Source organism: Sapajus apella, unplaced genomic scaffold, assembly GCF_009761245.1.
Source record: "Sapajus apella isolate SASKATOON/1434 unplaced genomic scaffold, GSC_monkey_1.0 scaffold9, whole genome shotgun sequence".
NCBI lineage: Eukaryota > Metazoa > Chordata > Mammalia > Primates > Cebidae > Sapajus > Sapajus apella.
In genome coordinates, this window is record NW_022436949.1 from 19423030 (window position 1) to 19449716 (window position 26687).

Below are 26687 nucleotides of genomic sequence, written 5' to 3' on the forward strand. Positions count from 1 at the left end.
GGTTTTCCAAAGTATGGGATGGGTACAAAATGAGGTGGGATACAGGGACATTGCATTTAAAATGAACTAAATACCATAGTGAAGAAGTTGACTGCTATACTCTTCTAATCCTTCTGATAACATCTAGAGGAAAGGCAGTTCTGTGTTCTGACACTTGCTCATCTGCTTTTCTATCAAAGGAAAAGTAGGTGTCAGAATCATAGTTTTAAAAGACAATACCTAGCAAAGATATAATTCCATATTTAATTATTTTTATAGCTATGGGCAAATGATGGTTGTTTTCCACTTAAGTAGTCATGGATATTTTAATTTTCAAAATAGATGCAAAATACAGGTGTTGCTGTTACAATAAAAAGTGATTTGCTGGTAGGAGAGCAGGTAGATACACCTCTAAAAAAAATTTAGCAGGTGAAACAGTTTTCCCACATATGTGAAAGTATAATTATCTGAACAACCTCTTTAAAGGCTTTTGATGTAACTCTTCAAGTGTACATCTGGCAATTTACGGCTTTAGGTAATCGAAGGTGACAGCTTGGACTGCTTCTGATATAACATGCCTGCATGTCCACTCAGCTGCTGGGGAGCTATACGATACCTCAATATTCTGGTCTTTCGGCTGGAACGGCCATCTTCCAATAATTCGCCAAAATGACGAACACAAAGGGAAAGAGGAGAGGCACCTGCAAATGTTCTCTAGGCCTTTTAGAAAACATGGAGTTGTTCCTTCGGCCACGTATATGCGAAATCTACAAAAAAAGGTGGTATCGTAGACGTCAAGGGAATGAGTACTGTTCAGAAAAGAATGCCCACAGGTGTTACCATGGCAAAACTGGAAGAGTCTACAATGCTACCCAGCATGCTGCTGGCAGTGTTGTAAACAAGTTAAGGGCAAGATTCTTGCCAAGAGAATTAATGTGTGTATTGAACACATTAAGCACTCTAAGAGCTGAGACAGCTTCCTGAAATGTATGAAGGAAAATAATCAGAAAAGGAAAGCCAAACAGAAAGGTACCTGGGTGCAACTGAAGCGCCAACCTGCCCCACCCAGAGCAGCACACTGTGTGAGAACCAATGGGAAGGAGTCTGAGCTGCTGGAACCTACTCCCTATGAATTCATGGCATAATAGATTTTGAAATAAAAGACCTCTGGGCCATTAAAAAAAAAAAATCTGCTCTATTCTAAGGGACAGAGTGTCCAGAGTGTCATTTGTTAACAGATTTCCTGAGACTGCTATTTAGGGCTGTCAGATGCACCACCTTTTTTACAACATTTACAGTACTCCAATCTGATACATATGAGCCCAACACTGAATTTCATAAATGAGAGATCTTTTTGTTGTAAGGTGTGTGGGCTCCAGACTCAGTTTACCAGGGTTCAAATCCTGGCTCTACCACTTCTGAGATTTGTCTTATCACTTTGTGCCTCACCTTTCTGACCTGTAATGGGATGATGCTATCTATCTCTTGTGGTTGCTGTAAGCCCAAACATTAAACAATTTAATATATTCAAAGCACCAAAACCAGTGCCTTGCATGCAGCAAGTTCTCAATGTTATTTATTTTTCAATCACATGGTACCTATTGTTTCCTAGATGCCCAGTCGATCCATTCATTCAGCCAACATGTATTTATTTATTATGTGCTAGGCAGTCGTCAAGATACTTAAGATACATCGATGGAAACAACAAAGAAAAATTCCTGCCCTTGTGGGGCTCTTTCAGGTAGCAGTCTATTTATTTATATTAATAGATATAACTAAGTAAATTGTATACTATGTTAGAGTGGTAATGCTGTAGGACAAACAATGGAGATGGGCAAGGGTCTTTGGAAGATTGTTGAGGGTTAAGATTTAACATATATGTTAAACACAATATTCTTCAAATAAAAATCGTTTTTCTGGGAAAATTAGATTCCCTCTTGATTTCCATTTGCTGATAATCACATCTTTGTTACCCAGGTTTAGAAACTCGGTCACCTTATTTTCTTCTCTATTTTCCCCATAACCTGTCGCTAAGTCCCATGTTTTTGTTTTTTTGTAATATCTGTTGAACCTACCCTGATGTGAGCATTAAGGCTTGGGTTACTGTCACAATTTCTAACTAGTCTCTGCTTCCAGTCTCCCCCTGCTCAAATCCAGCCCACATGTCACTAGTAAAGCGACTCCCAAAAAAGCTTGATCATATCTCCTCCTTTCTCAAACGCCTACAGAATTCAAGTCAAACCTTAGAGAATGTTCAAAAGCTGGCAATTCCACTTCTAGGTATACGCTCCAAACAACTGACAAAAAGGACCTGAACAGGTATTTGTATACCCATGTCCATAACATTGTTGCTACTGCGAATAGCCTTTTCACAATAGCCAAAAGGTAGAAACAACCCCAATGTCCACCATATATATGTATATATAAACTAATACCTGTCTCTCATGTGTATATATATATAAATATATATACACATGAGAGACATATTCATCCTTAAAGAGGAAATCTGGATACATGCTATAATATGGATAGATTCTGAAAACATCCTGTGTAAAATAAGATGGACACAAAAGGACAAATATGATTCAACTTACATGAGGTATCTAGAAGAGTCAAATTCATTGACAAAAAGTAGGAAAATGTTTACCAGAAACTGGGAGGAGGAAGAAATGGGGAGTTAGTGCTAAACAGGTACAATTTCAGTTTGGGATAATAAGGAAGTTCTAGAGATGGACAATAGTGATAGTTCCAATACAATGTGAATATTCTCAATGTCACTAAACTATGAAACTTAAAAATGGTTAAAAAGGATCAAGTGTGGTGACTCACAAATCTCAGTGCCTGTAATCTCAGCACTTTGGGAGGCTGAGGCGGGTGGATCACATGAGGTCAGGAGGTTCAAGACCAGCCTGCAACATGGTGAAACCCTGTCTCTACTAAAAATACAAAAAGTTAGCCAGGTAATGTGGCGGGCGCGTATAATCCCAACTATTTGGGAGGCTGAGGCAGGAGAATCACTTGAACCCAGGAAGCAGAGGTTGCAGTAAGCTGAGATCGCACCACTGTACTCCAGCCTGGGTGACAGAGTAAGACTCTGTCTCAAAAAAAAAAGGTGAAAATGGTAAATTTTATGTTCTGTATCTTTTGCCCTATAGAAACACAAGTTGAATTAACAAAAGCATATGCTACAACAAAAGTACAGGCCAATACCACCAAAATGGTTTTATTTTTGTCACTGACAACAAGCACAACACTGCAATTGTATCATTTTGTTTAGTTTCTTAAATATTACTTAAGTATGCATTAAAAATATGTTTACATTTTAAATATGTGACACATTAAAGGAGTCCTCTGTAAACACAATCCCTTCTCAACATATTTTCCTGCTTTGTTTCATACATAAATAACTCAGTCTACAAAGTCATAAATAATACTATCAACTTTTATGGCCTGAAAGTATATACAAATTTTGGAGTTTAACAAAAGTGTTACGATTTTATAAAAAACAGTAGTATTTGTAGTGTTTTACTATCCATCAAATGACTTTTCACATATTCCTACTGCCTCCTCAACCTGTTCTACCAGTAACAGACCTTCCAGTTCACTTGGTAAAGATGCCATACATTTAAAAAGTCAAAATGGACAAAATTCTACATTAAAAAAAAAAAAAAAAAATAGCTGAAAGGTTGCTATTTAAATATTACCAAATCTTATTAAAAGCACTTCAGTTTGTCTGGAAAACAAAAAATGCTACTAAAGAGGGAATGCTTATATAATCATTTAAATGGTACCAAACAAAATCTAAAATTTAATAAGTAATAAAATCAGATTAAATCCATATTAGTTTTGCAAAAAAACTCCACTGAGATTCTGTTACAGGAACAGAATCAATACTATTCTACATTTTCTAAAATTTATCTTTGAATCCTCATTTTGACAAGTTAAAATTTTAAGGGCAAAAATAAAGACACACAAAATAGTTCCAAAAAGCCATACTTATAACCATTAAGAAGGTTAAAAAAAAAAGCCATACTTATGATTCCTAATATAGAATATCTGATTGTTTAGTTACGTTTAATGACTGTCCTTATTTCTTCAAAAAACAGCAAATATCTTTTGAAACACATCACCCACCTAATAATTTATTAAATAAGCATTCAAGATTTATTAGGTAATACTAAAAAATTACTTTTATGTAATAAAAGTAAATATGAATTTTGCATGTTTGCTATGTTTCATTTTACACATTATTTTTTTTAGGCCTCCATTTATAGGGTATAAAACTTGAAGAACACATTCTCAACTAACAGCCGCATTAGATGTAAATAATTCGAATTACAAACAATACTAACCTAAGCATTGTCATTACTTTTAAAATCCAAGTTTCTAAAATTTTAATTATATACAAAAATGACCTGGTTCACACTATTAGCTGCCCAACAAACTGTTTAAAAAACAAAATATTCTTTGTTAAAGAGCAGATTACAAGAAATGTTTTCTATGCTCTTATTTAAAAAACAAGATTCTGATATACATAATGAATCTAAATCAAAATTCACAAATGGTGGCTGAAATCCTGTCAACTTTCACCCCAATACAATATAAATCCACAGTTATAATGCATAAACAATTCAAAATTAAAGTTTATAATGGAAATGTCAACAAGTCATAACTACTACACATTACTACTGATGGGTTCCACTATACTTCAACCAGGCACAGCAGATGTGCACATCTGATAGACAGACTGCTTAGAAAATTAAAGCTATCAGAGCTATAAATAAGGAATATGTAAATATGAACACAGCAATGCCAAAGCATTAGAGCCTTTAAAAAAAAAGTGAATGTGATGTAAACACATCTGATAGTTCTCTGTAAGCCACTTTCCACTGATTTATAAAGCTATGGTTTTATAATTCTTTTAAAAAGGAAAATTTTTCTACACTGCTGCATGCAGTAATTTCATTGTACGTTCTTGACTACAATGCGATCTTCAAATCTTCTTGCAGAGCTTGACATATCTCATCAGAATTTCTCCAGAAAGTCAGCTTGTCATATTTTCAGCAGCCTAGAACAAGAAAGTAAGATTCATTATAATAAAACCATGGAAAAAGAGGCATCATGAAGATAAATTTGTCAATACTGCACTGTCATTAACAAACAACTATTCCCCATGTAAGAGAACCACTTTTATCATGGTAATGCAGTGCTTTTCATGTTTTGCTATATCAGGACTACCTTTTGACCATACAGTTAACAGTCCACAGGCTAGCAGTGGAAAATAGTTATATCACCTAAAATAATAGTTAAGAGCCTATGTAAAAACATACTTCTACTTGAAGCATTAACCTATGGCAGACCTGTTCCCATAGACTTCATCAGTTTGTGTTTCTGTATGTTTTATTATAGTGTGAAAAAGGGATTAAGAATGAAAAAGACCTTTCATGCTACGAGGTGGAGAGAACAAGATCAACAGATGAATAATGAACATCTAATCCTCTCATCTACACCCCTAACTACTATTCTTTCCCGGAGAATTTCGGCTTACTGCAACCTTCGTCTCCAGGGACCAAGTAATCCTCTCACCGCAGCTTCCAGGGTAGCTGGGACTACAGGCACATGCCACCACCATGACTGATTATTTTAATTTTTAGTAGAGACAGGGTTTCGCTTTCTTGCCCAGGCTGATCACAAACACCTGAGCTCAAGCAATCCACCCACCTCAGCCTGCCAAAGTGCTGGGATTACAGGTGAGCCACTGTACCTGGCCCTTTCTCCCAATTAAAACCTGCTTTTAGTTTAGTCTAAGTTAAGAGCTCTTTTATAAAAACAACTTAAAATACTGAGAAAACTATAGATAATACAACCTGAAATAAAGCCGAAACTTTCTCTATGCAGCCAACAGAACCTGTAAGGCCGGTTGCCTGGTCGGGAGGTTGGCCACGCCCACCTCTGCACCCGGCACCAGGCTCTGCACTCGGCACCTAGCTCTGCCGCAGGGCTCCCCTGGAAGGCTCCAGCTGATGCAAGGCTCCTGGCCGGTTTTCCCACCGGAAAAGCCACCCTGTCTCAATCCCGCTCCCCTGGAGTCAATCAGAGCACCCAGCTGTTGCTCGTTCCTCCTACCTATAAAAACCCTACGCCCCAGGAAGTTGGCGCGACTTCCCTGGCCCCTTTCCCCGGGACCATGGAACCTCGCCCGGGAGCTGAATAAATTGGATTTTCATTTTCTTACACTGGCCTCAGTTTCCTCATTTTAAACTCAGCAATAACCCTTACAGAACCAACTTGTTTTTCTATAGAATTCGCTCGAAGTCCTATTATAAATTACTCTTTCCCTCTTCTGGGCCTACTATTCAAGAGAATTAAAACCTAGTTTGAAAAACATTCTGTTGTTCTAAAAGATCTGTTACTTCTTTCTTTCCTTATAGGTTCCTATATTAGCTTTAGCCACATACCCTTTAGGCACTCTGTTATCTCCTTAACTCCATTCTCAGCATTACCTAATTCAAAGAAGACTTAAAATCATATACATTACTTGTTTTTTTAATTAAGATACCTTAATTAAAATGCAATTTCTCTTGTCCCATTCCATTTTCATATTAATTTTGGAAGTCCTCCTCCAATATACAATGAAACAAGTATTTTTGCCTAAACAAAGTAAGCAATGCTATGACGTTCATGTTATACAAAAATGCAGAAGTTTCTATCTGAAAGGGCAGCAAAAGCATCCTAGAGATAGCTATATAGTTGTTACCAGTTGCCTCTACAGACTGCAAACATTTGCAAGGATCAGCCCTGGGGAAAATCTGCCTTAGCAGTCCTCTTCTTTTCCAAACTCTCCTTTTCTGTGCAAGAGTTAACTCACCCCCTTGGGAAGATGAGTGGGAGAATAGGGTGTACTGAATCCTTCATTCCTCTCCTAACTCCAAATTCTACAGCTCCAAAATCCTCATGCTGCGGACCTGCCTGCACAGGGACACTTCACAGTTTATATTAAAGTATTAGTAACAGTACAGGACATCAGTGAGAGAAAGGGCAAGCCTCAGTCCACAGGACTAAAATAGAAGACAAAGCAAAGTAAGTTTCGCTCAGGACTTCTCAATTATAATATGTAGATGACTGGTTTCACATAAATCCTAGCACTAAGGAGATAATATAAAAATTCAATGTCAATAAAGAATCACTAATAAAATGCACTTAATTAGCAGTCCTATTTATGCTGTGGGAGATGCGCATAAGGTGGTCTAATTATTACTGTTGAGCAACTTATGTAATCAGACTAGCTAACCACTTTTACTATAAATGATTTAGGCCACATCAACATACAATATACAAATCTGTGAAAGTAAAAAGCAAAACAATTAACAAAAAATAGTTACTATTTTCTACATAGTTAACCAAAGAGCAAAAGACAAAAATAATGTCTCAGACCAACAGTTTTTTGCAACATTTCAAGATATCCTTGATTTGTTATTCTACATATTCTAAAACAGAAACAGTAAATACCACACAGTTAAAGTCTATTTGCCAGGAATTCTAGATAAAGATAGAACACAGAAGGAACAATTTCTTACCTTAAATTTAAAACCAAAAGAAATTAACAACAACAAAAAGAGAGCAAGAAATTAATTCATTCACAGCAACGACACATGGCCAGAAGAATCTTATGCTTGTAAAGCCAATAAAGGGTTGTCAAGGAAAGGGAGGAGAGGGTCAGTGCTCAGCTGAATCCACCAGTTCCCCACCTCTGTCCCAAATGGCAATACGGGAAAACAGACATAGTCCAGAGAGAAGCAGATTCATGAGTTACTCTTTTTTAATTCACTAAAATCAAGTATAACACTTTTATTTTTAAAATAGCATGATACTATCTGAAATGATGTTTACCAAACATTATCTCAGGTAATCTCTTTGGTAATCTTGAGTAATTTTTATTTTTTGTATTTTCTGAATTAAAAATTTTAAAATTATAAGGATGTATCACTTTCATAAAAATTATATAATTATGTCAATTACTTCAAAAAAACAAGTTCTAATAAATACTTCTTTGCTAGGAACTCCCTAGTTGTTGTTTTTTCCACTCTGTTGCCCAGGCTGGAGTGCAGTGGCACAATCATAGCTCATTGCAACCTCGAATGCCTGGGCTCAGGGCATTCTCCTGAATAGCCAAAACTACAGGTGTGTACCACCATATCCAGCTAATTAAAATAAGTGTTTTGTAGAGATGGGATCTCACTGTGTTGCCCAAGGCACTCCTGAACCCCTGGCCTCAAGTGATCCTTCTGCTTTGGCCTCCCAAAGTGCTGGGATTACACGCATGAGCTAGCATGCCTAGCTGAAACACCCTAGTTGTTTTTTTTTTTTTTTTTTTTTTGAGACGGAGTTTCACTCTTGTTACCCAGGCTGGAGTGCAATGGCGTGATCTCGGCTCACTGCAACCTCCGCCTCCTGGGTTCAGGCAATTCTCCTGCCTCAGCTTCCTGAGTAGCTGGGATTACAAGCACGCACCACCATGCCCAGCTAATTTTTTTGTATTTTTAGTAGAGATAGGGTTTCACCATGTTGACCAGGATGGTCTCGATCTCTTGACCTCGTGATCCACCCGCCTCGGCCTCCCAAAGTGCTGGGATCACAGGCTTGAGCCACTGCGCCCAGCCGACTCTGGGTCTCTTATACACACTCAAACTTAGTACAAAACAAAAATATCTTCCTATTACATTCATTCCCTTTCAAACTTCAAGCACAGTAAAACAAAAACTCTTGCAGTTGTGGTAGATGTGTACTAAATAAATCTTCCCCTCAAAAATTTCAGAAATACATTGATAAAAGACTATAATACTCCTCTATTTTTATTAACAGAGTTATTAGATAATATTGTCAGGTAATGTGCCCATGCTAAAGTCCAATGACTGTTTTGTTTCTAAAAACCACTTCATGTTTTCCTAAACTGCTAGCTCAGGTATTCTTGAGATTTACTGGGGGAGAAAACTCAGTAGTTAAGTAAACAACTCTGAAGTCAGACAGCCCAAGTTCAAATCTCAGGTCAATCACTAACTGTAAAGTTCTTAAAATAAGTAAATTAGTCACCAAAAGCTTCAGTTTCCTTAGCAGTAAACTACCAATAGTAGCATAAGTATTGCTTGTTGGAAATGCTTGGGACCAGAACTGTTTCTGATTTCAGATGTTCTGAAATTTTGGAAAATTTGCATTAAAGTTGTCCCTTGGTATCCGTGGTGAATTATAAGTTCAAGGACTCCCCCATCCCCCACCCCACAGATATTAAAGTCCACAGATCCTCAAACGCCTTTTATAAACGGGTATAGTATTTGCACTTAACCTACATGCATCCTCCCACATACTTCACATCATCTCTGGATTAGTTGTGATACCTAACACAATGTAAACACTATGTAAATAGTCGTTATCCTGTATTGTTTAGAGAATCATGACAAGAAAAAAAGTCTGTACCTTTTTAGCACAGACACAACCCTCCTTCCCCCTGCTCCCAAAATATTTTTGATCCACAGCTGGTTGAATCCATGGATGCAGAACCCACAAATACAGATGACTGACTGTACTTGCTGACTGAGCATCCCTAATTAGAAAATCTGAAATGCTCCAATAAGGATTTCCTTTGAGTGTCACGTTGGAACTCAAAATGTTTCAGATTTTGGAACGTGTTGGATTTTGAGATTAGGAATGCACAAACTGTAGTAGTTATCACTGTTGTGATGATAGAGGAAATAATGCCAATGAAGCCTGCAGAACATACGGTCTATGTATGAGAAAAGTATTCACATAAATAACAGCTATTCTTATTATTCAGTTATTTTTCTTTCTGCCCTATGAAAGCCATAGGTTTGAGTTAAAAAAGAAACAAAAAATTTCAGTAGTTTTTAAACTCTAAAAAATACATGATTAAAAACATCTGAAACTTTACATGCACATCTGACAAAGGGTTTATAGCCAGAATATTTAAAGGGCTGCCAATCAAAAAGAAAAGGACAGACTATGCAAAGAAATGGGAAAGTGACTCAAAAAGATGTATCACAAAAGAGGCTGGCTAATCAACATGCAAAAATAAACTTAATCTCATTGGTATCGAGAGAAATACAAATAAAACCAAATGCGAGGGTGGAGGTGGAGCAAGATGGCTGAAAAGAAGCCTGCAGCAATTGTGCCTCCTCCCCTGCTGGAATGTCAAATTGAGCAACTATCCATACAAAAAAGCACCTCATAAGAACCAGGCGCTGAGAAACATCCACAAGCACCAAAACCATCCAGAAACACACAACACCACCAAATGAGCTATAAAATATTAATGACTAATCCTTGAGATCAAAATAATTAAAAATAATCAAGCAGAAATTCTGGGCTGATAATGCAATTAACATACCGAAGAATGTATCGGAGTCTCTTAATAGTAAACCAGTTAATCTGAAGAAATAATGAGCTTGCAGACAAGCTATTTGAAAATACATAGTCAGAGGGGACAAAATAAAACAAAATGAAAAAGGAAGACGTATGCCTACAAAATCTAGAAAAGAGCCTGGAAAGGGAAAATCTAAGAGTTACTGACCTCAAAGAGGAAGTTGAGAGGAAGACTGTGGTAGAAAGAGTACTCAAAGGGACAATATTGGAGAACTTCCTAATCCAAGAGAAAGTTATTAATATTCAAGTGCAAGAAGGCTATAGAATACCAAACAGATTTAACTCAAATAAGACTACCTCAAGACATTTAATAATCAAACTCCCAAAGGTCAAAGAAAAGAAAGGACCCTAAAACCAGCAAGAGAAAACAAAGAACATACAAAGAAACTGTCAGGCCTCTATGTGCAAGCCTGGACCCAGAAAGTCTTAAGTCCTGCCTGCCACGGCTGATCGCCCCCCACCCCCGGCCTGCATTGGCCAGTTGGCCATTGTCCCTAATCATAACTGAACTTATGGTAACGTATACTCCTTGCCCCCACCCCCACCACTGTAACTAATCTTACTAACACCCCTGCCCCCCACAAAAATTGCCCCAACCTATAAAATCAATTCACACCCCTACTCCATTTGCCTGTCCTTTCTCAGATTCAGCCTGCTTGCACCCAAGCACAAAATAAAAGTCTTGTTGCCCACACAAAGCCTGTTTGGAAGGTCTCTTTATTAAATGTGTTTAATATTTGGTACTACTGGAAGCAAATAACAGAAACTGCAATACGTCCGACAGCAGACTACTCAGTGGAAACCTTACAAGCCAGAAGAGAGGGGCAAGAGATATTTAAAGAGTATATCTAGTGAAAATATCCTTCAAACATAAAGGTGAAATAAAGACTTTTCCAGACAAACAAAAGCTAAGGGATTTCATCAATAGATCTGCCCTACATTATGCTAAAGGAAGTTCATCATTCTGAAATAAGAGGACATTAATAGGCACTAAGAAATCACCTGAAGGTACCAAACTCACCAGCCATCGTAAGTACACAGAAAAACGCAGACTATTAGAACACTGTAACTGCAGTATATAAACTATTCATATCTCGAGTAGCAAGCCTAAAAAATGAACCAGTAAAAAATAATAACTACAACTTTTCAAGACACACACAGTACAACAAACATACAAATAGAAATAAAAAGTTAAAAAGCGGGGAGACAAACTGCAAGTTTTTATTAGTATTCTCTGTTCATTGTTTATGCAATCTGTATTGTCATCAGTTTAAAGTAACGGTTATAAGGTTTGATCTGCATGCCTCAAGGGAACCTCAAATCAAAAAACGTGCAACAGATACACAAAAAATAAAAAGCGAGAAATGAAAATATATTACCAGAGAAAATCACCTTCACTAAAAGGAAGACAGGAAGGAAGGAAAGGAAGAGAAGCCCACAAAACAATCAGAAAACAAAGTGGCAGTAGGAAGTCCTTAATTATCATAACATTGAATGTAAATGAACTAAACTTTCCAATCAAGACATGGAGTGGCTGACTTGATTACAGGCTGGGTGCGGTGGCTCGGGCCTGTAATTCCAGCACTTTGGGAGGCCAAGATGGGCAGATCACCTGAGGTCAGTAGTTCGAGACCAGCCTGACCAACATGGAGAAACCCCATCTCTACTAAAAATACAAAATTAGCCAGCCGCAGTGGCGCATGCCTGTAATCCCAGATACTCAGGAGGCTGAGGCAGGAGAATCGCTTGAACCTGGGAGGTGGAGGTTGTGGTGAGCCAAGATTGCGCCATTGCACTACAGCCTGGCAACAAGAGCAAAACTCTGTCTCAAAAAAAAAAAAAACAAAAAACCACCGAACAATCTGTTGCCTACAAAACACACTTCACTGATAAAGAAACACAGACTGAAAATAAAGGGGTAGAAACAGATATTCCATGGAAACAAAGAAAAGGAGTAGCTATCCTTGCATCAGAGAAAAATAGACTGCAAGACAAAAAATTTAAAAATAGACAAACAAGGTTATTATACAATGATAAAGGGGTCAATTAAGCAAGAGGATATATAACAATGGTAAGTAGATATGCACTGATACTGGAGCCCCAGATATATAAAGCAAAAATTATTAGAGCTAAAGATAGAAACAAACCCCAATACAATAATAGCTGGAAACTGTCAACCCATTTTCAGCATTGGATAGCTCTCCGAGAGAGAAAAATGACAAAGGAATACCAAACAATCTGCACAATAGACCAAGTAGATATTTACAGAACACTTCATCCAATGGCTGCAGAATACACATTCTTCTCCTCAGCACAGGCCTCATTACAAGGGATAGGCCATATGCTGAGCCACAAAACAAATGATAAAAAATACCAAAAAAATTTAAATAATATCAACTTTAACCACAATAAAATAAAATTAGAAACCGATAACAGGAATTTTGAAAACTATACAAACATGGAAATTAAACAGTGTGCCCTAGAATGACCACTCAATGAAGAAATTAAAAAACAAACTGAAAAATTTCTCTGAACAAATGAAAATGGAAACACAACATACTAAAACCTATGGGATACAGCAAAACCAGTATTAAAAGGAAAGTTTATAGCAAAAGGGGCCTAATCAAAAAAGTAGAAAAACTTCAAATAAACAACTTAACATATGAAAAAAATGCTCAATATCGCTAACAATCAGGGAAAGGCAAATCAAAACCACAGTGCCATACCAGCTCACTCCTGCAAGAATGGCCACATCAAAAAATCAAAAAATAATAGATGTTGGTATGGATGTGGTGAAAAGAGAACACTTTTCCACTGTTGGTGGTAATGTAAACTAGTACAACCAACAACCACTATGGAAAACATTGGGTACAGTATCCACTGCTTGGGTGATAGGTGCACCAAAATCTCAGAAATCACCACTAAAGAACTTATGCATATAACCAAATACCACCTGTTCCCCTCAAACCCACTGTAACAAAAACATAATTAACAAAAATTTAAAAAAGAAATTCAAAAGGCCATTAGTGGCTACTATGAGCAACTATATGCCAATAAATTGGAAAACATAAAATTCCTAGATACATGCAACCTACCCAATATGAAACAAGAAGAAATCCAAAACCTGAACAGACCAATAACAAGTAATTAGATCGAAGGCATAACAAAAAGTCTCCCAGCAAAAAAAATCCCAGGATCTGACGGCTTCGCTGCTGAATTTTACCAAACATTTAAACACAAATCAATATCAATCTTACTGAAACTATTCTAAAAAACAGAGGAAGAGGGAATGCTTCTAAATTCATTCTTTGAAGCCAGTATTATCCTAATACCAAAACCAAAGACACATAAAAAAAAAAAAAGAAACCTATAGGCCAGTAGCTCTGATGAACATTGAGGCAAATAACCAAACAAAAATACTAGAAAACTAAATTGAACAACACATTAAAGAGAGAATTCATCATCACCAAGTGGAATTTTTCCTAAGAATGCAAGGATAGTTCAACATATACAAATTAATTGATGTCATACGTCAGATCAGCAGAATGAAAAACAAAAACCATACGATCCTTTCCATTAACGCTGAAAAAGCATTTGATAAAATCATTCCTTCATGATAAAAACCCTAAAAAAGCAGGGGATAGAAGGAACATAATAAAACAATGAAAACCTTACATAACAGATCTACAGCTAGTTATCATACTAAATGGGAACAACTGAAAGCCTTTCTCTAACAGCTTAAACACAAGAATGCCTACTTTCGGGCCGGGCGCGGTGGCTCACGCCTGTAATCCCAGCACTTTGGGAGGCTGTGGCAGGTGGATCACGAGGTCAAGAGATCGAGACCATCCTGGTCAACATGGTGAAACCCCGTCTCTACTAAAAATACAAAAAATCAGCTGGGCATGGTGGCGCGTGCCTGTAATCCCAGCTACTCAGGAGGCTGAGGCAGGAGAATTGCCTGAACCCAGGAGGTGGAGGTTGCAGTGAGCCGAGATTGCGCCATTGCACCCCAGCCTGGGAAAAAAAAAGAAAAACCCCCATCTCAAAAAAAAAAAAAAAAAAAAAAAGAATGCCTACTTTCATCACTGTTATTCAACATAGTAGTGGAACTCCCAGCTACAGCAATCAGTCAAGAGAAAGAAATAAGTGACATCCAAATTGGAAGGGAAAAGGTCAAATTATCCTTGTTTTCAGATGATAGGATCTTATATTTGGGAAAACATTAAGACTCCACCAAAAAACTATCAGAACTGATAAATTTAGTAAAGTTGCAAGATATAAATGAACACAAAAAATTCATAGCATTTTTATATGCCAACAGTGAACAATCTGAAAAAGGAATCAAGAAAGTCATCCCAAATATGATAGCTACCAATAAAATACCTAGGAATAAACTTAGCCAAAGAAGTGAAAGATCTCTACAATGAAAACTATAAAACACTGATGCAAAAAATTGAAGAGGACACTAAAAAATGAAAAAAAAAAAAATTGATATTCATCAACTGGAAGAATCAATATTGTTAAAATGTCCATATACGCAAAGCTATCTACAGATTCAATGCAATCCCTATGAAAATACCAATGACATTCTTCACAGTAGTAGAAAAAATAATCCTAAAATTTATATGGAACCACAAAACACCCAGAATAGCTAAAGCTATCCTGAGCAAAAGTAACAAAACTGGAGGAATCACATTACCTGACTTTATACTACAGAGCTATAGTAACAAAAACAGCATGGTACTGGCATAAAAACAGACACACAGACCAATGGAACAAAACAGAGATCCCAGAAGTAAATCAATACATCTACAGTGAATTCATTTTCCACAAACCTGTCAAGAATATACCCTGGGAAAAAGACAGTCTGTTCAATAAATGGTACTGGGAAAACAGGACATCCACATGCAGAAGCAAGAAGCTAGATAAACTAGACCTCTATCTCTCACCATATACAAAACAATGGATTACAGACTTAAATCTAACGCCTCAAACTATGAAACTATGGGGGGGGGGGGAGAAAAACAACGACTGGGGAAACTCTAGTACACTGATTTGGGCAAAGATTTCTTAAGTAGTACTCCATAAACACAGGCAACCAAAACAAAAATGGACAAACAGAATCACATCAAGTTAAAAAGGTTCTGCACAGCAAAGGAAACCATCAACAGAGTGAAGAGACAACTCACAAAATGGGAGAAAATATTTGCAAATTATCCATCTGACAAGGGATTAATAACCGGAATATATAAGGAGCTCAAACAACTTAATAAGAAACAACCTAATAATCTGATTAAAAAAATGAGCAAAAGGTCTGAACAGACATTTCTCAAAAGTATATACAGAGGCCGGGGGCGGTGGCTCACGCCTGTAATCCCAGCACTTTGGAACGCTGAGGCAGACATCATGACATCAGGAGTTCGAGACCAACCTGGCCAACATGGTGAAACCCAGTCTCTACTAAGAATACAAAAATTAGCCAGGCACGGTGGTGCACACCCGTAATCCTAGCTACTCAGGAGGCTGAGACAGGAAAAAAAGAAAAAAAAGAAGACCTATAAATGGCCAACCGGTAATGACAAGGTGTTCAACATCACTGATCAGAGAAATGCAAATAAAAACTACCATGGGTTATCATCTCACACCAATTAAAATAGATTTTACCCAAGACAGACAATAACAAATGGTGGTGAGGCTGTGGAAAAAGGGAACCCCTTGTACATCGTTGGTGGGAATGTAAATTAGTATAGTCACTACAGAATGGTATGGAGGTTCTTTATAAAGCTAAAAAGAGATCTATCATATGATCCAGCAATCCCACTGCTAGGTATATACTCAAAAGAAAGGAAACCAATATATCAAAGTAATATCTGCACTCCCATATTTATTGCAGCACTATTCACAATAGCCGAGATTTGAAAGCAACCTAAGAGTCCATCAACAGATTAATGGATAAAGAATGTGTAGTTCAGCAGGCACAGTGGCTCACACCTGCAATCCCAACACTTTGGGAGGCCAAGGTGGGTGAATCACTTGAGACCAGGAGTTCGCGACCAGCTTGGGCAACATGGTAAAACCCCGTTTCTATTAAAAATACAAAAATTAGCCAGGCATGGTGGCAGGCACCTGTGATCCCAGCTACTCGGGAGGCTGAGGCAGGAGAATCGCTTGAACCCGAAAGGCAGAGGTTGCAGTGAGCAGAGATCACGCCACTGCACTCCAGCCTGGGCATCAGAGCGAGACTCTGTCTCAAACAAACAAAAAAACAGAAAGTGTAGTTCTTATACAGAATTGAGTACTATTCAAACATAAAAAAGAATAAGATCTTGTCATTTGCAACAATATGGGTGGAATAAAAAAGAATAAGATCCTGTCATTTCCAACAATACAGGTGGAACCAAAAGTTATAATGTTAAATGAAAAGCCAGGCACAGAAAGATAAATTTCACATGTTCTCATTTATTTACTGGAGCTAAAAATTAAAACAACTCTGATAGAGACAGGGGGTAGAATGATGGTTACCAGAAGCTCGGAAGGGTAGCTGGGGGTCAGGGGGTGGAGGAGGAAAATAGGAATTGTTAATTGGTCCAAAAATATAGTTGGATAGAATAAGATCCAGCATGTGATAGCACATAGGGTTATTACATTCAACAATAACATCGTACATTTAAAAATAACTAAAATTGGATTGTAACACAAAGAAAGGATAAATGCTTGAGGTGATAGATACCTCATTTACCCTGATGTGATCACTATACACTGTATGCCTGTATCAAAATCTCAACATGCCCCATAAATACAGAAACTTAGAATATACCCGCAAAAATTAAAAAATGAGAAACCCCTAGATAACCTAGAATGACTAAAATTAAAAAGACTCACAAAACAGGCTGGGTTTGGTGGCTCATGCCTGTAATCCCAGCACTTTGGGAGGCTGAGGCAGGTGGATCACTTGCAGTCAGGAGTTCAAGACCAGCCTGGCCAACATGGTGAAACCCCATCTCTACTAAAGAAAAATAAAAAATTAAGAAAAAAGACTTACAATAATAAGCATTGGCAAAGATGAGAAGAAAACTCATATGCTGCTGGTAGAAATATAAATCAATATAATAATTTTTGAAATGGCTGATATTATAATTATCTGTTGAAGCTGAAGATAAACATAACCTAAGAATTGGCAATTTTTCTTCTACATAGACACCAAACAGAAATGCATGTATACATGAATCAAGAATCATGGACAACAATACTCAAAGCAGCATTATGTGTAACAAACCAACACAGTGGACAGGATATACTATATTTGTATAATGAAACATTCAGTGAAACGGAATGAATCACAGCTACACATGACATAAATAAACCTCACAGACACAATGTTACATGAAAGAAACCAGTAAAAAGATGGTTACAAGATTCCATTTATATCAAATACAATAGTTTAAATTAGAGTCTGACATAGTTTGGATGTGTCCCCACCCAAATCTCATGTTGAAATATAATCCCCACTGTTGGAGGCGGTGCCTTGTGGAAGATGACTGGATCATGGGGGCAGATTCCCTCATGGATGGTTTAGCACCATCCCCTTGGTGCTGCCTTCATGACGGTTAGTTATCACTCTAATTGTTTAGAAGTGTGTGGCACCAGGCCGGGCGCAGTGGCTCACGCCTGTAATCCCAACACTTTGGGAGACAGAGGTGGGAGGATCATCTGAGTTTGGGAGTTCAAGACCAGTCTGACAAACATGGTGAAACCCGGCTCTACTAAAAATACAAAATTAGCTGGGCATAGTGGCACATGCCTGTAACCCCAGCTACTTGGGAGGCTGAGGTAGGAGAATCACTTGAACCCAGGAGGCAGAGGTTGAGGTAAGCAGAGATTGTGCCATTGCACTCCAGCCTGGGCAATAAGAGCAAAACTCCATCTCAAAAACAAAGCCAAACAAAACAAAGAAGTGTGTGCCACCTCTCCCCACCTCTCTTGCTCCTGCTCTGGCCATGTGACATGCCTGCTTCCACTTCTCCTTTTGCCATGACTGTAAGCCTCCCAAGGCCTCCCCAGAAGTCAAGCAGATGCCAGTACCATTTTTCCTGTAAAGCCTGCAGAACCATGAGCCAATTAAACCCCTTTTCTTCACAAATTACCTACTCTCAGGTGTATCTTCGTATCAATACGAGAATAGACTAATACAGAAAATTGGTACCAAGAGCTGATGCCTTGTTATGAAGATACCTGAGAATTTGGAAACAATTGGAACCGGGTAATGAGCAAAGGTTGGAAGAGTTTGGAAGGAAGATAAGGGAAGGTCTGCAAGTTCCTAGAGACTAGTTATATGGTTGTGACCAAAATGCTGATAGTGATACGGACAATGATGTCAAGGCTGAGGAGGTCTCAGATGGAAATGGGGAACTCATTGGTACCTGGAGCAAAGGTCACGTGTGTTATGCTTTAGCAAAGAACTTGGCTGCACTGTGTCCATGTCCTAGGGATCTGAGGAAGCTTGGACTTGAAAGTGATAATTTAGGGTATCTGGTGGAAGAAATTTCTAAGCAGCAAAATGCTCAATATGTTGAACAGCTGCTTCTAACAGCATATACTCAGATGCATGAGCACAGAAATAACCTAAGGATGGAACTTAAAGGGGAAGCAGAGCACAAAAGTTTGAAAAATGTGCAACCTGTCCATGTGGTAGAAAATAAAAGCCCATTTTCAGAAAAAGAATTCAAGGGGGCTACAGAGCAACCACTTGCTAGAGAACCACTTGCTAGAAAATATTCCACATCTAAATAGGTGACAGGTGCTAATAGTCAAGACAATGTGTAGAAGGCCTAGACAGCACTTCAAAAATCTAACAGGCAGCCCTTCCCATTACAGGCTCTGAGGCCTAGGATAGAATAGTTTCATGGGCCAGGCCCAGGGCCCTGAAGCCCTCCACAGCCTTGGGACATTGCTCCTTGCAACCCAGCCATTCTAGCTCCAGCCGTGACTCAGAGTGGCCCAGGTATAGCTTGGGTCACTGCTTCCGAGGGTGCAAGCCATAAGCCTTGGTGGCTTCCAATGGGTGTCAAGCCTGTGGGTGCACAGAGCACAAGGGCTAAGGCTTGGCTGCCTCCACCTAGATTTCAGAGGATATATGGAAAAGCCTGGATATCCAGGCAGAAGTCTGCTTCAGGGGTAGATGCCTCATGGAGAACCTCTACTAGGGCAGTGCACAGGGGAAATATGGGGTTGAAGCCCCAACACAAAGTCCTTACTGGGGCACTGCCTGATGGAGCTGTGAGGAAAGGGCCACCATCCTCCAACCCCAGATCCACTGATAGCTTGTACCCTGAGCCTGGAAAAGCTGCAGGCACTCAATGATGCCAGCCCATGAGAGCAGCCATGAGGGCTTAACCCTGCAAAGCCACAGGGGCAGAGCTGCTCAAAGCCTTGGGAGTACACCACTTCCATCAGTGTGTCCTGGATGTGGGACACAGAGTTAAAGGAGATTGTTTTGGAGCTTTAAGATTTAATGACTGCCCTGCTGGGATGGAACTTGTATAAGGCCTGTAGCCCCTTTCATTTGGCTGATTTCCCCCTTTTGGGATGGGAATGTTTACTCAATATCTATAATCTCATTGTATCTTGGAAGTAAATAACTTATTTCAGATTTTACAGGCTCATCGGTGAAAGGGACTTGCCTCATCTCAGATAGAACTTTGGACTTCTGGGTTAATGCTGGAATGAGTTAAAACTTTGGGGGACTGTTGGGAAGGCATGATTATATGTTGCAATGTGACAAGAATACATGAGATCTGGGACGGGCCAGCAATGGAATGATACTTTGGATGTGTGTCCCCACCCAAATTTCATGTTGAAATGTAATTCCCAATGTTGGAATGCTGGAGGTGGGGCCTGGTGGGAACCGACTGAATCATGGGAGCAGATCCCTCAAGAATGGTTTAGCACCATACTCTTGGTGCTGTACTCACTATAGTGAGTGAATTCTTAAGAGTTCTGGTTACATAAAACGGCACCTCACTCTCTCCCTCTTGCTACTTTTGCCATGTGATGTGCCTGTTCCACTCTTTGCCTTCCACAGTGATTGTAATCTTCTGAGGCCTCCCCAGAAGCACATGCCACTATGTTTCCTATACAGTCTGCAGAACCATGAGCCAATTAAACCTCTTTTCTTTACAAATTATCTGCTCTCGGGTTTTTTGTTTGTTTGTTTTAAGATGGAGTTTCCCTCTGTCGTCCTGACTATGCAATCTTGGCTCACTGCCACCTCCACCTCTTGGGTTCAAGTGATTCTCTTGCCTTAGCCTTCTGAGCAGCTGGGATTACCGGAGCCCACCATAATGCCGTGTGAATTTTTGTATTTTTGGTAGAGATGGGGTTTCACTATGTTGGCCAGGCTGGTCTTGAACTCCTGACTTCGAGTGCTCTGTCTGCCTCAGCCTCCCAAAGTACTGGGATTACAGACATGAGCCACCATGTCCAGCAAGTATTTCTTTATATCAGTTCAAGAATGGACTAACAGAGTTTACCATAAAAGTGAGGATAGTAGTTATTGGAGGAGAGGGCAAGAGGGAGAGGTTAGTGATTGAAGAGCGGGCACAAGGGGGATTCTCCGGTGCTGGCAATGATAGTTGCATGGATATTCTCTTTATGATACATTTTGCCTCTATAAATGTGGTTTACCCTTTTTTGTTAGATTTAATAATCAAAAGATTTAAAAAAGCATAAAAACAAACATGAAGAACTCATTTGAAAATAATCTGAAAGATACATAAATCGTATGTTTTAAATAGTTGCTTTCTTAAAGGTTAAGAAAAAAGAGAAGTCACTTTGTATTAGGTATTAGAAGTTTTTGTTTGTTTTCCCCCCATTGACTGTCTCTGTAAGCCCATGTTTTGGACAAGTGTTAAGATAAACTAACTTAAAGTTTTAGTATTCAAGGTTTGTTAGTGCCATATAAAAAGGGAAATATAATCACAAGCATTTAAATCAGAGAGTTTGTGCAAGAGAGAACAGGGTATGTTTTCAGTTGTCAATCTGGACAATTAAAAGGTAGAAAGGCGGTTAATTTGAATTTGAAAAAAGGTGGCCCTCTGGAAGCCTGGTGGCGGCAGCAGCAGCCCACCCTGGTCTCTGAGGTACTCTTGGAGTCACTTTTTCCTTTTCCTGAAGGACAACACATGGGCTCACAGCTGACCAGCTCCATCAGCCAGCTTCCTGTCTGAAGAATCCCAGTCATCTGACAGCCTTCTTTCTCTTCTTCCTGTCCAAGCTGGCTGTGTTTGTGCTAAGATGGTTGACTGGCTCTATCACGTACCTAATCTCTTCACAAAAGTCTAGCCACACTCTTAGCCCTGTCTCCAGAACATGGTATTCAGAGAGGCTGAGAATTTTCTAAATTCTCAAATGCTAGTTCCTTTTCTCTTAACAGGTCCTTCCACAATTTGCTCATTCCTCTCACATTATTAAGCAGCAAGCAGAAATCAGGCTGTACCTTTCACAATCTGCTTGGAAATTTCCTCAACAAAATATCCAAGTTTGTTGTTTACATATTCTATTTTCCTTCCAACAGTAGAACATAATTCAGCCACAGTCTGTCACCTTCTTTTTTTTTTTTTTTTTTTTTTTGTTGAGATGGTATTTCACTCTTGTTGCCCAGGCTGGAATGCAATGTCAAAATCTCAGCTCACTGCAACCTCTGCCTCCTGGGATCAAATGATTCTCTTGCCACAGCCACCCAAGTAGCTGGGATTACAGGCATGTGCCACCATGCCTGTCTAACTTTCTATTTTTAGTAGAGACGGGGTTTCTCCATGTTGGTCAGGCTGTTCTCAAACACCTAACAGCAGGTGTTCCACCCACCATGGCCTCCCATAGTGCTGGGATTACAGGCATAAGCCCCCTTGCCCAGCCCAACTGGCCACTTTCTAACAAAGATCCCCTTTCTTTTAGTGTCCAATAAATGTTCCTCATTTCCATCTAGGTCTTCACTAAAAGTGCTTTTAACATTTATATTTTAGCAACATTCTAATCCTAATGGGAGTCTCAAAAACAACCTGAAGCTTTCTCTACAGATCTCTTCTTCCTGACCCCTCACCAGAATTGCCTTTAACATTCACCATTCTATCAACAGTTCCTCTTCAAGGAAATCTAGTCTTTTTCTATCAAGCACCTTAAAACTTTCCAGTCTCTATGCAATACCTAATTCCAAAGCCACATCCTCATTTCTAAGTATTTGCTACTGCAACACCCCACTTCCCAGTACCAAAACCTATATTAGATTTCTGGGGCTGCAACAAAATACCACATATTGGGTGGGTTAAAACAATAAAAATATATTTACAATGTGAAGGCCAGAAGTCCCTAATGAAGGTGTTAGCTGGGTCATGCTCTCTGACAGCTCTAGGGGAGTATCCTTCCTTGCCTCTTTCTAGCTTCTGGTGGCCACAGAAAATTCTTAACTTTCCTTGGCTATTTGTGTCCAAATTTCTCTCGTCCTATAAGGCCATCAATCATTGGGTTAGGATCTACCCTAATCCAGGGTGACCTCATCTTAATTTGATTATATCGGCAAAGGCATTATTTCTAAATAAGGTCATATTCATTAGGACCACAGGTTAGGACTTGAACATATTTTTTCCGGAGCAGGCACAATTTTACTCACCACATAGCACAATTCTAAAAACAGAGACTTCTGGGAACATATAACATGGTCCATGGTAGTAGTAATTTCTGTGATATGAACACACGCTATTTAGCTCCTGGTCTTCTGGTGGTGTTGGATGTTAGTTTAACCTTGTTTAACCAGGATGTTCCCCATAACTTCATTAATATTTTCTAAATAGAAGCATCTTTATTTAGAATGAACTAATAGGAATCTCTAACCTTTAGTGCTTCAGTAGCCTTGCGAAGCTCCTTAATAACCGATGATAAAGCTTCTGGGTTAATTCCTTGTTCACAAAGCCGTACACAAATAGACAGAGTTTCCATATCTAAGCCAGTATTCAAAATTCTTGAAATCTCAAGCAGAACTGAAAAAAGATATAAAGAAAACTTAAAAAAAAAAAAAAAAAAAAAAAAAAAAACTTACGGCATTGAAAAATATGCACATAGTACTTTTATTAATTTATATATCACTGCACAATACCAGGGAATTAGCACAGCATCCCAGGTTTTGGAAATATGCATGTAATACTGTCTTGCCTTTACTTCATCTTAGAAACTTAAATATAAACTTACAACTTCACATCACAGAACTGCCTTTTCCATCTTGGTATATACTCTAGCACTCATTTAACATCTATCTAACACACATCCACCACACTTAGGATAATTCTGAACACTTTCTTATTTTTTATTATTCTTTTAAAATGCAGTTTAGTTGCATATCATTCCATTTGATGGAAATACTATGTTTAACTACTCTGTTAGGCATTAGGCTGCTCTCATGTTTCCCACATTAAATAATATTAAGAATCTGTACATACTAAATTTTATTTCATTAGGATTAATTTCTATAAACAGAACTGCTCAGTCAGTAATATACATATTTAACTTGCTGAATTGACATTAATTAGGCAAAAAAAGAGAAAAAAGTACATATTTAACACTTTAAAAGTGTTTAGAAACTTTTGTAACAATTTGACAGCGTAATCATGTCTGTTGAATCTAATAATAAAAATGAAACCTTATATTTTTTAAACTTCATTTGTATAGTACTGCATTTTATTGTAGTTGATAGAAGTCTTTGCCTTTAATATGAGAAGCACTAACAGAGAAACTTGGTTTCCAATGTGATTTTCCAAGAATCCCTTCCATTACAGGTTTGTAAGTACATTGGTTCCATTGAATTTTATGATTGCTTTGCAGAGTGTTTAGAATATTTTAAGTCAACTGTCAACATATTATCTATTGTTTCCCATATCATTTCCCCTTTGCATTAAGCTTAGAAATTTATTCCCCATGCAAAGATTATATCCACCAGTATTCTCTTCCAGCACTTGAAAGTTTACTTCCTAATACCCCGCAATAAGTATTTATCTCCCTGGAGTTTGGGTGGAAAATAGGATCTAACTTTTCCTCCCAGAAATGAGCCAGTTGCCCCAGTAAAATTTATTGAATGATGAATGACCTAAGCTTTCCCCACCCAGTGGAGATGCCACCTTTATTCATAGTAAATTCTCATATACCTACAAATTGGTTACCTGTCTACCTTTTGTTAGGGCAACCATTTAATTACTATTTATATCTATCGCATTGGGTAGGATAAAGATTCCATTGTCACCTTTCATTTATGTAAGCCCTTTTATTCTTTGGGTAAAGTTAAAATGTCTAGGCCCACTGCAAATGACAACATTTAACATCGATTACACGCTCATATACAGGTGGATATGTGTAAAAAGGAGACAAAGAAGCCTACAAGGGAAATGACATCTGATATAATATGAAAAATAATTGATCAACCAGGATATTCTTTTACCTGGTTGTCTTACTCAAATATTCACAACTCTAGGAAGTACGGTTTTATTTTACAGAAAAAAAGCCAAACAAGCTCAATGATGTTTAAGTATCTAGTCCAAGCTCAACACGGGGGCATAAAGTGGCAGAAGCGACATTAAAGGGTGGAGAGAGGGAAACCTCAAGACACTAATTTAGTGTTCTGCCACGCTTGTGTAGGCTTCACTCGCACGTGCCTCCGCACCGAAAACAGGCGACACGCACAGCACTTGAGCACTGGCGTCACCCGCTTCAAGAGGAAACTAGGACAATTCTGAACTTGTTCATTCGCAGGATATTAACGGCGCCTACAGAAGTGCCAAGGACAGGTGGCATAGCGGTGACCAAACACCTGGCTCCGGTCCGCGCCGGGATCCCAGCCTCGGGGACCCCCGAAGCGCCCCGCACGGCACGCGCGCGGGAACTGGGTGGGGCGAGGCGCGCAGAAGGGAACGGGTAACTACGGAGGGTAGGCGTGGCGCGTTGGGCCGTCACTGCAGGAGAGCGGGCGGGTCGCGTGGACCGGGGACGCTGGATAGAGGGGGCGCGGCCTTCCGGGTCGGGCGCGAGAGGGACGCGGTGCGCAACGGGCTGACGAGGGGGCCGGAACGCCTAGTGCGCACGACAAACTACGCAACGGCGGAGACAACTCTCAAGGGATAAGGCCATCAGTCCTACAGCCCTGGCAGGTCTCTTCCAAAGATCTCTGAAGATGCTGTTCGGGGCAGGAGGAGGCCCTAGAGTCCTCCCCAGGCTCAGCTCCGCCTGGGAGCCTCGGCTCTGGGAAGGCAGGCAAGGTAATGGGAGCGCAACGGGCACTCACCGTCCATGGTCTCCCGCACCGCATTTAGATTCGCCGCCGCGGCGGCCGCCGCCGACCCAGCGCCGCTGCTACTCGCCATGACTGAGGCCGAGGGAGGCGGGAGAAGGACCTGACCCGGAACTGGAGCGCCTTCCTTTCTGCGGGGCAATCACACCGCGCGTCCCAGCTCACGCCGGGCAAGCTCCGCCCTCGCGCTTGCCGCCGGCGTGAGGCTGCGTTGATTTGAATTTGGAGCCTCGTTCCTCTGCGCGGAACGTGGAGCGAGGAGTTGCTATTCGAATTTCCTAAGCGGCCTCCGTGCGATTGGCTGGTTCGCGGACGGCGGGGCGACGCGATTGGCCAGTCGTTCACAAGCCCCGTGCCCTGGTTGGCCCAAGACAGCGCGGAAGCGGGGAGTTAAAGAGTCTGTGCCTGTCGTGGAAGCTGGCTTGGTCCACGGGAGCTCCCTGGAGAAGGTATTGGGGGCTTCCTTTTGTATGCACCGGTAGGTACGTTCTTTGTGGTCCCTGCCCTTCCCTCCTGTCTGAATGGAGAACTTTCTTTTTCCGGCTCCACACTTGCCTGCCCGCTAGCCCCTGGTGAATGGGAGCAGTCAGGAAGTAGGTGTGGAAGAGAGGGGCACCAGAAAGAGTGGCCGCGTAGGGTTGTGTGTGGGTGACACCTTCTCCGCGCTCCACCCGAGGAAACCGGCTGCAATTCAACCTTCCAGAAGTAGAGTATTCTTCTCCACCTCCCCCCCCCAAGTTGTAGCCTCTATAGCTTCCTTCGATCGGAAGCAGTGCAGTCTCTTTTTCTGTGCTGGGGGGGGTGGTCTTGGCGAAAGGAGGATTTTGGAGGAAAGGGCACCCAAGGCAGTTAATTTCCTAGCTCCTGTCAATCATACTTCTCTGGCTAGGACTCAGCACAAGCTTCCTCATCTCTTACCTGCTTGCTACAAACAACTGTTTAATAG

General features: G+C 39.8%; 2 protein-coding genes across 9 annotated transcripts in view; one reads left to right on the top strand and one right to left on the bottom strand.

The window, feature by feature from the left end:
- Positions 1-3176: 3176 nt before the first annotated feature.
- Positions 3177-26001, bottom strand: MZT1 (mitotic spindle organizing protein 1). Its single transcript, XM_032277347.1, has 3 exons — positions 25736-26001; positions 23302-23447; positions 3177-5047 (listed from the first exon to the last, which is right to left on the bottom strand). Exons 1-3 carry the CDS (start codon positions 25812-25814, stop codon positions 5024-5026), a joined length of 249 nt encoding a protein of 82 aa, XP_032133238.1. The 5' UTR covers positions 25815-26001; the 3' UTR covers positions 3177-5023.
- BORA (BORA aurora kinase A activator) overlaps positions 25960-26687 on the top strand; it is a 32152-nt gene continuing 31424 nt past the window's right edge. For 2 of the 8 annotated variants that reach the window (XM_032277339.1, XM_032277343.1), the window contains exon 1: positions 26096-26223. Coding sequence is in view for 1 of the 8 variants with exons in the window: in XM_032277344.1 (XP_032133235.1) it covers positions 26212-26219 (8 nt within the window). In the remaining 7 variants the exon portion in view is untranslated. Of the gene's footprint in view, positions 26224-26687 lie in introns of all 8 variants that reach the window. The other 6 variants (XM_032277342.1, XM_032277344.1, XM_032277346.1 and 3 more) reach the window with 6 other exon arrangements.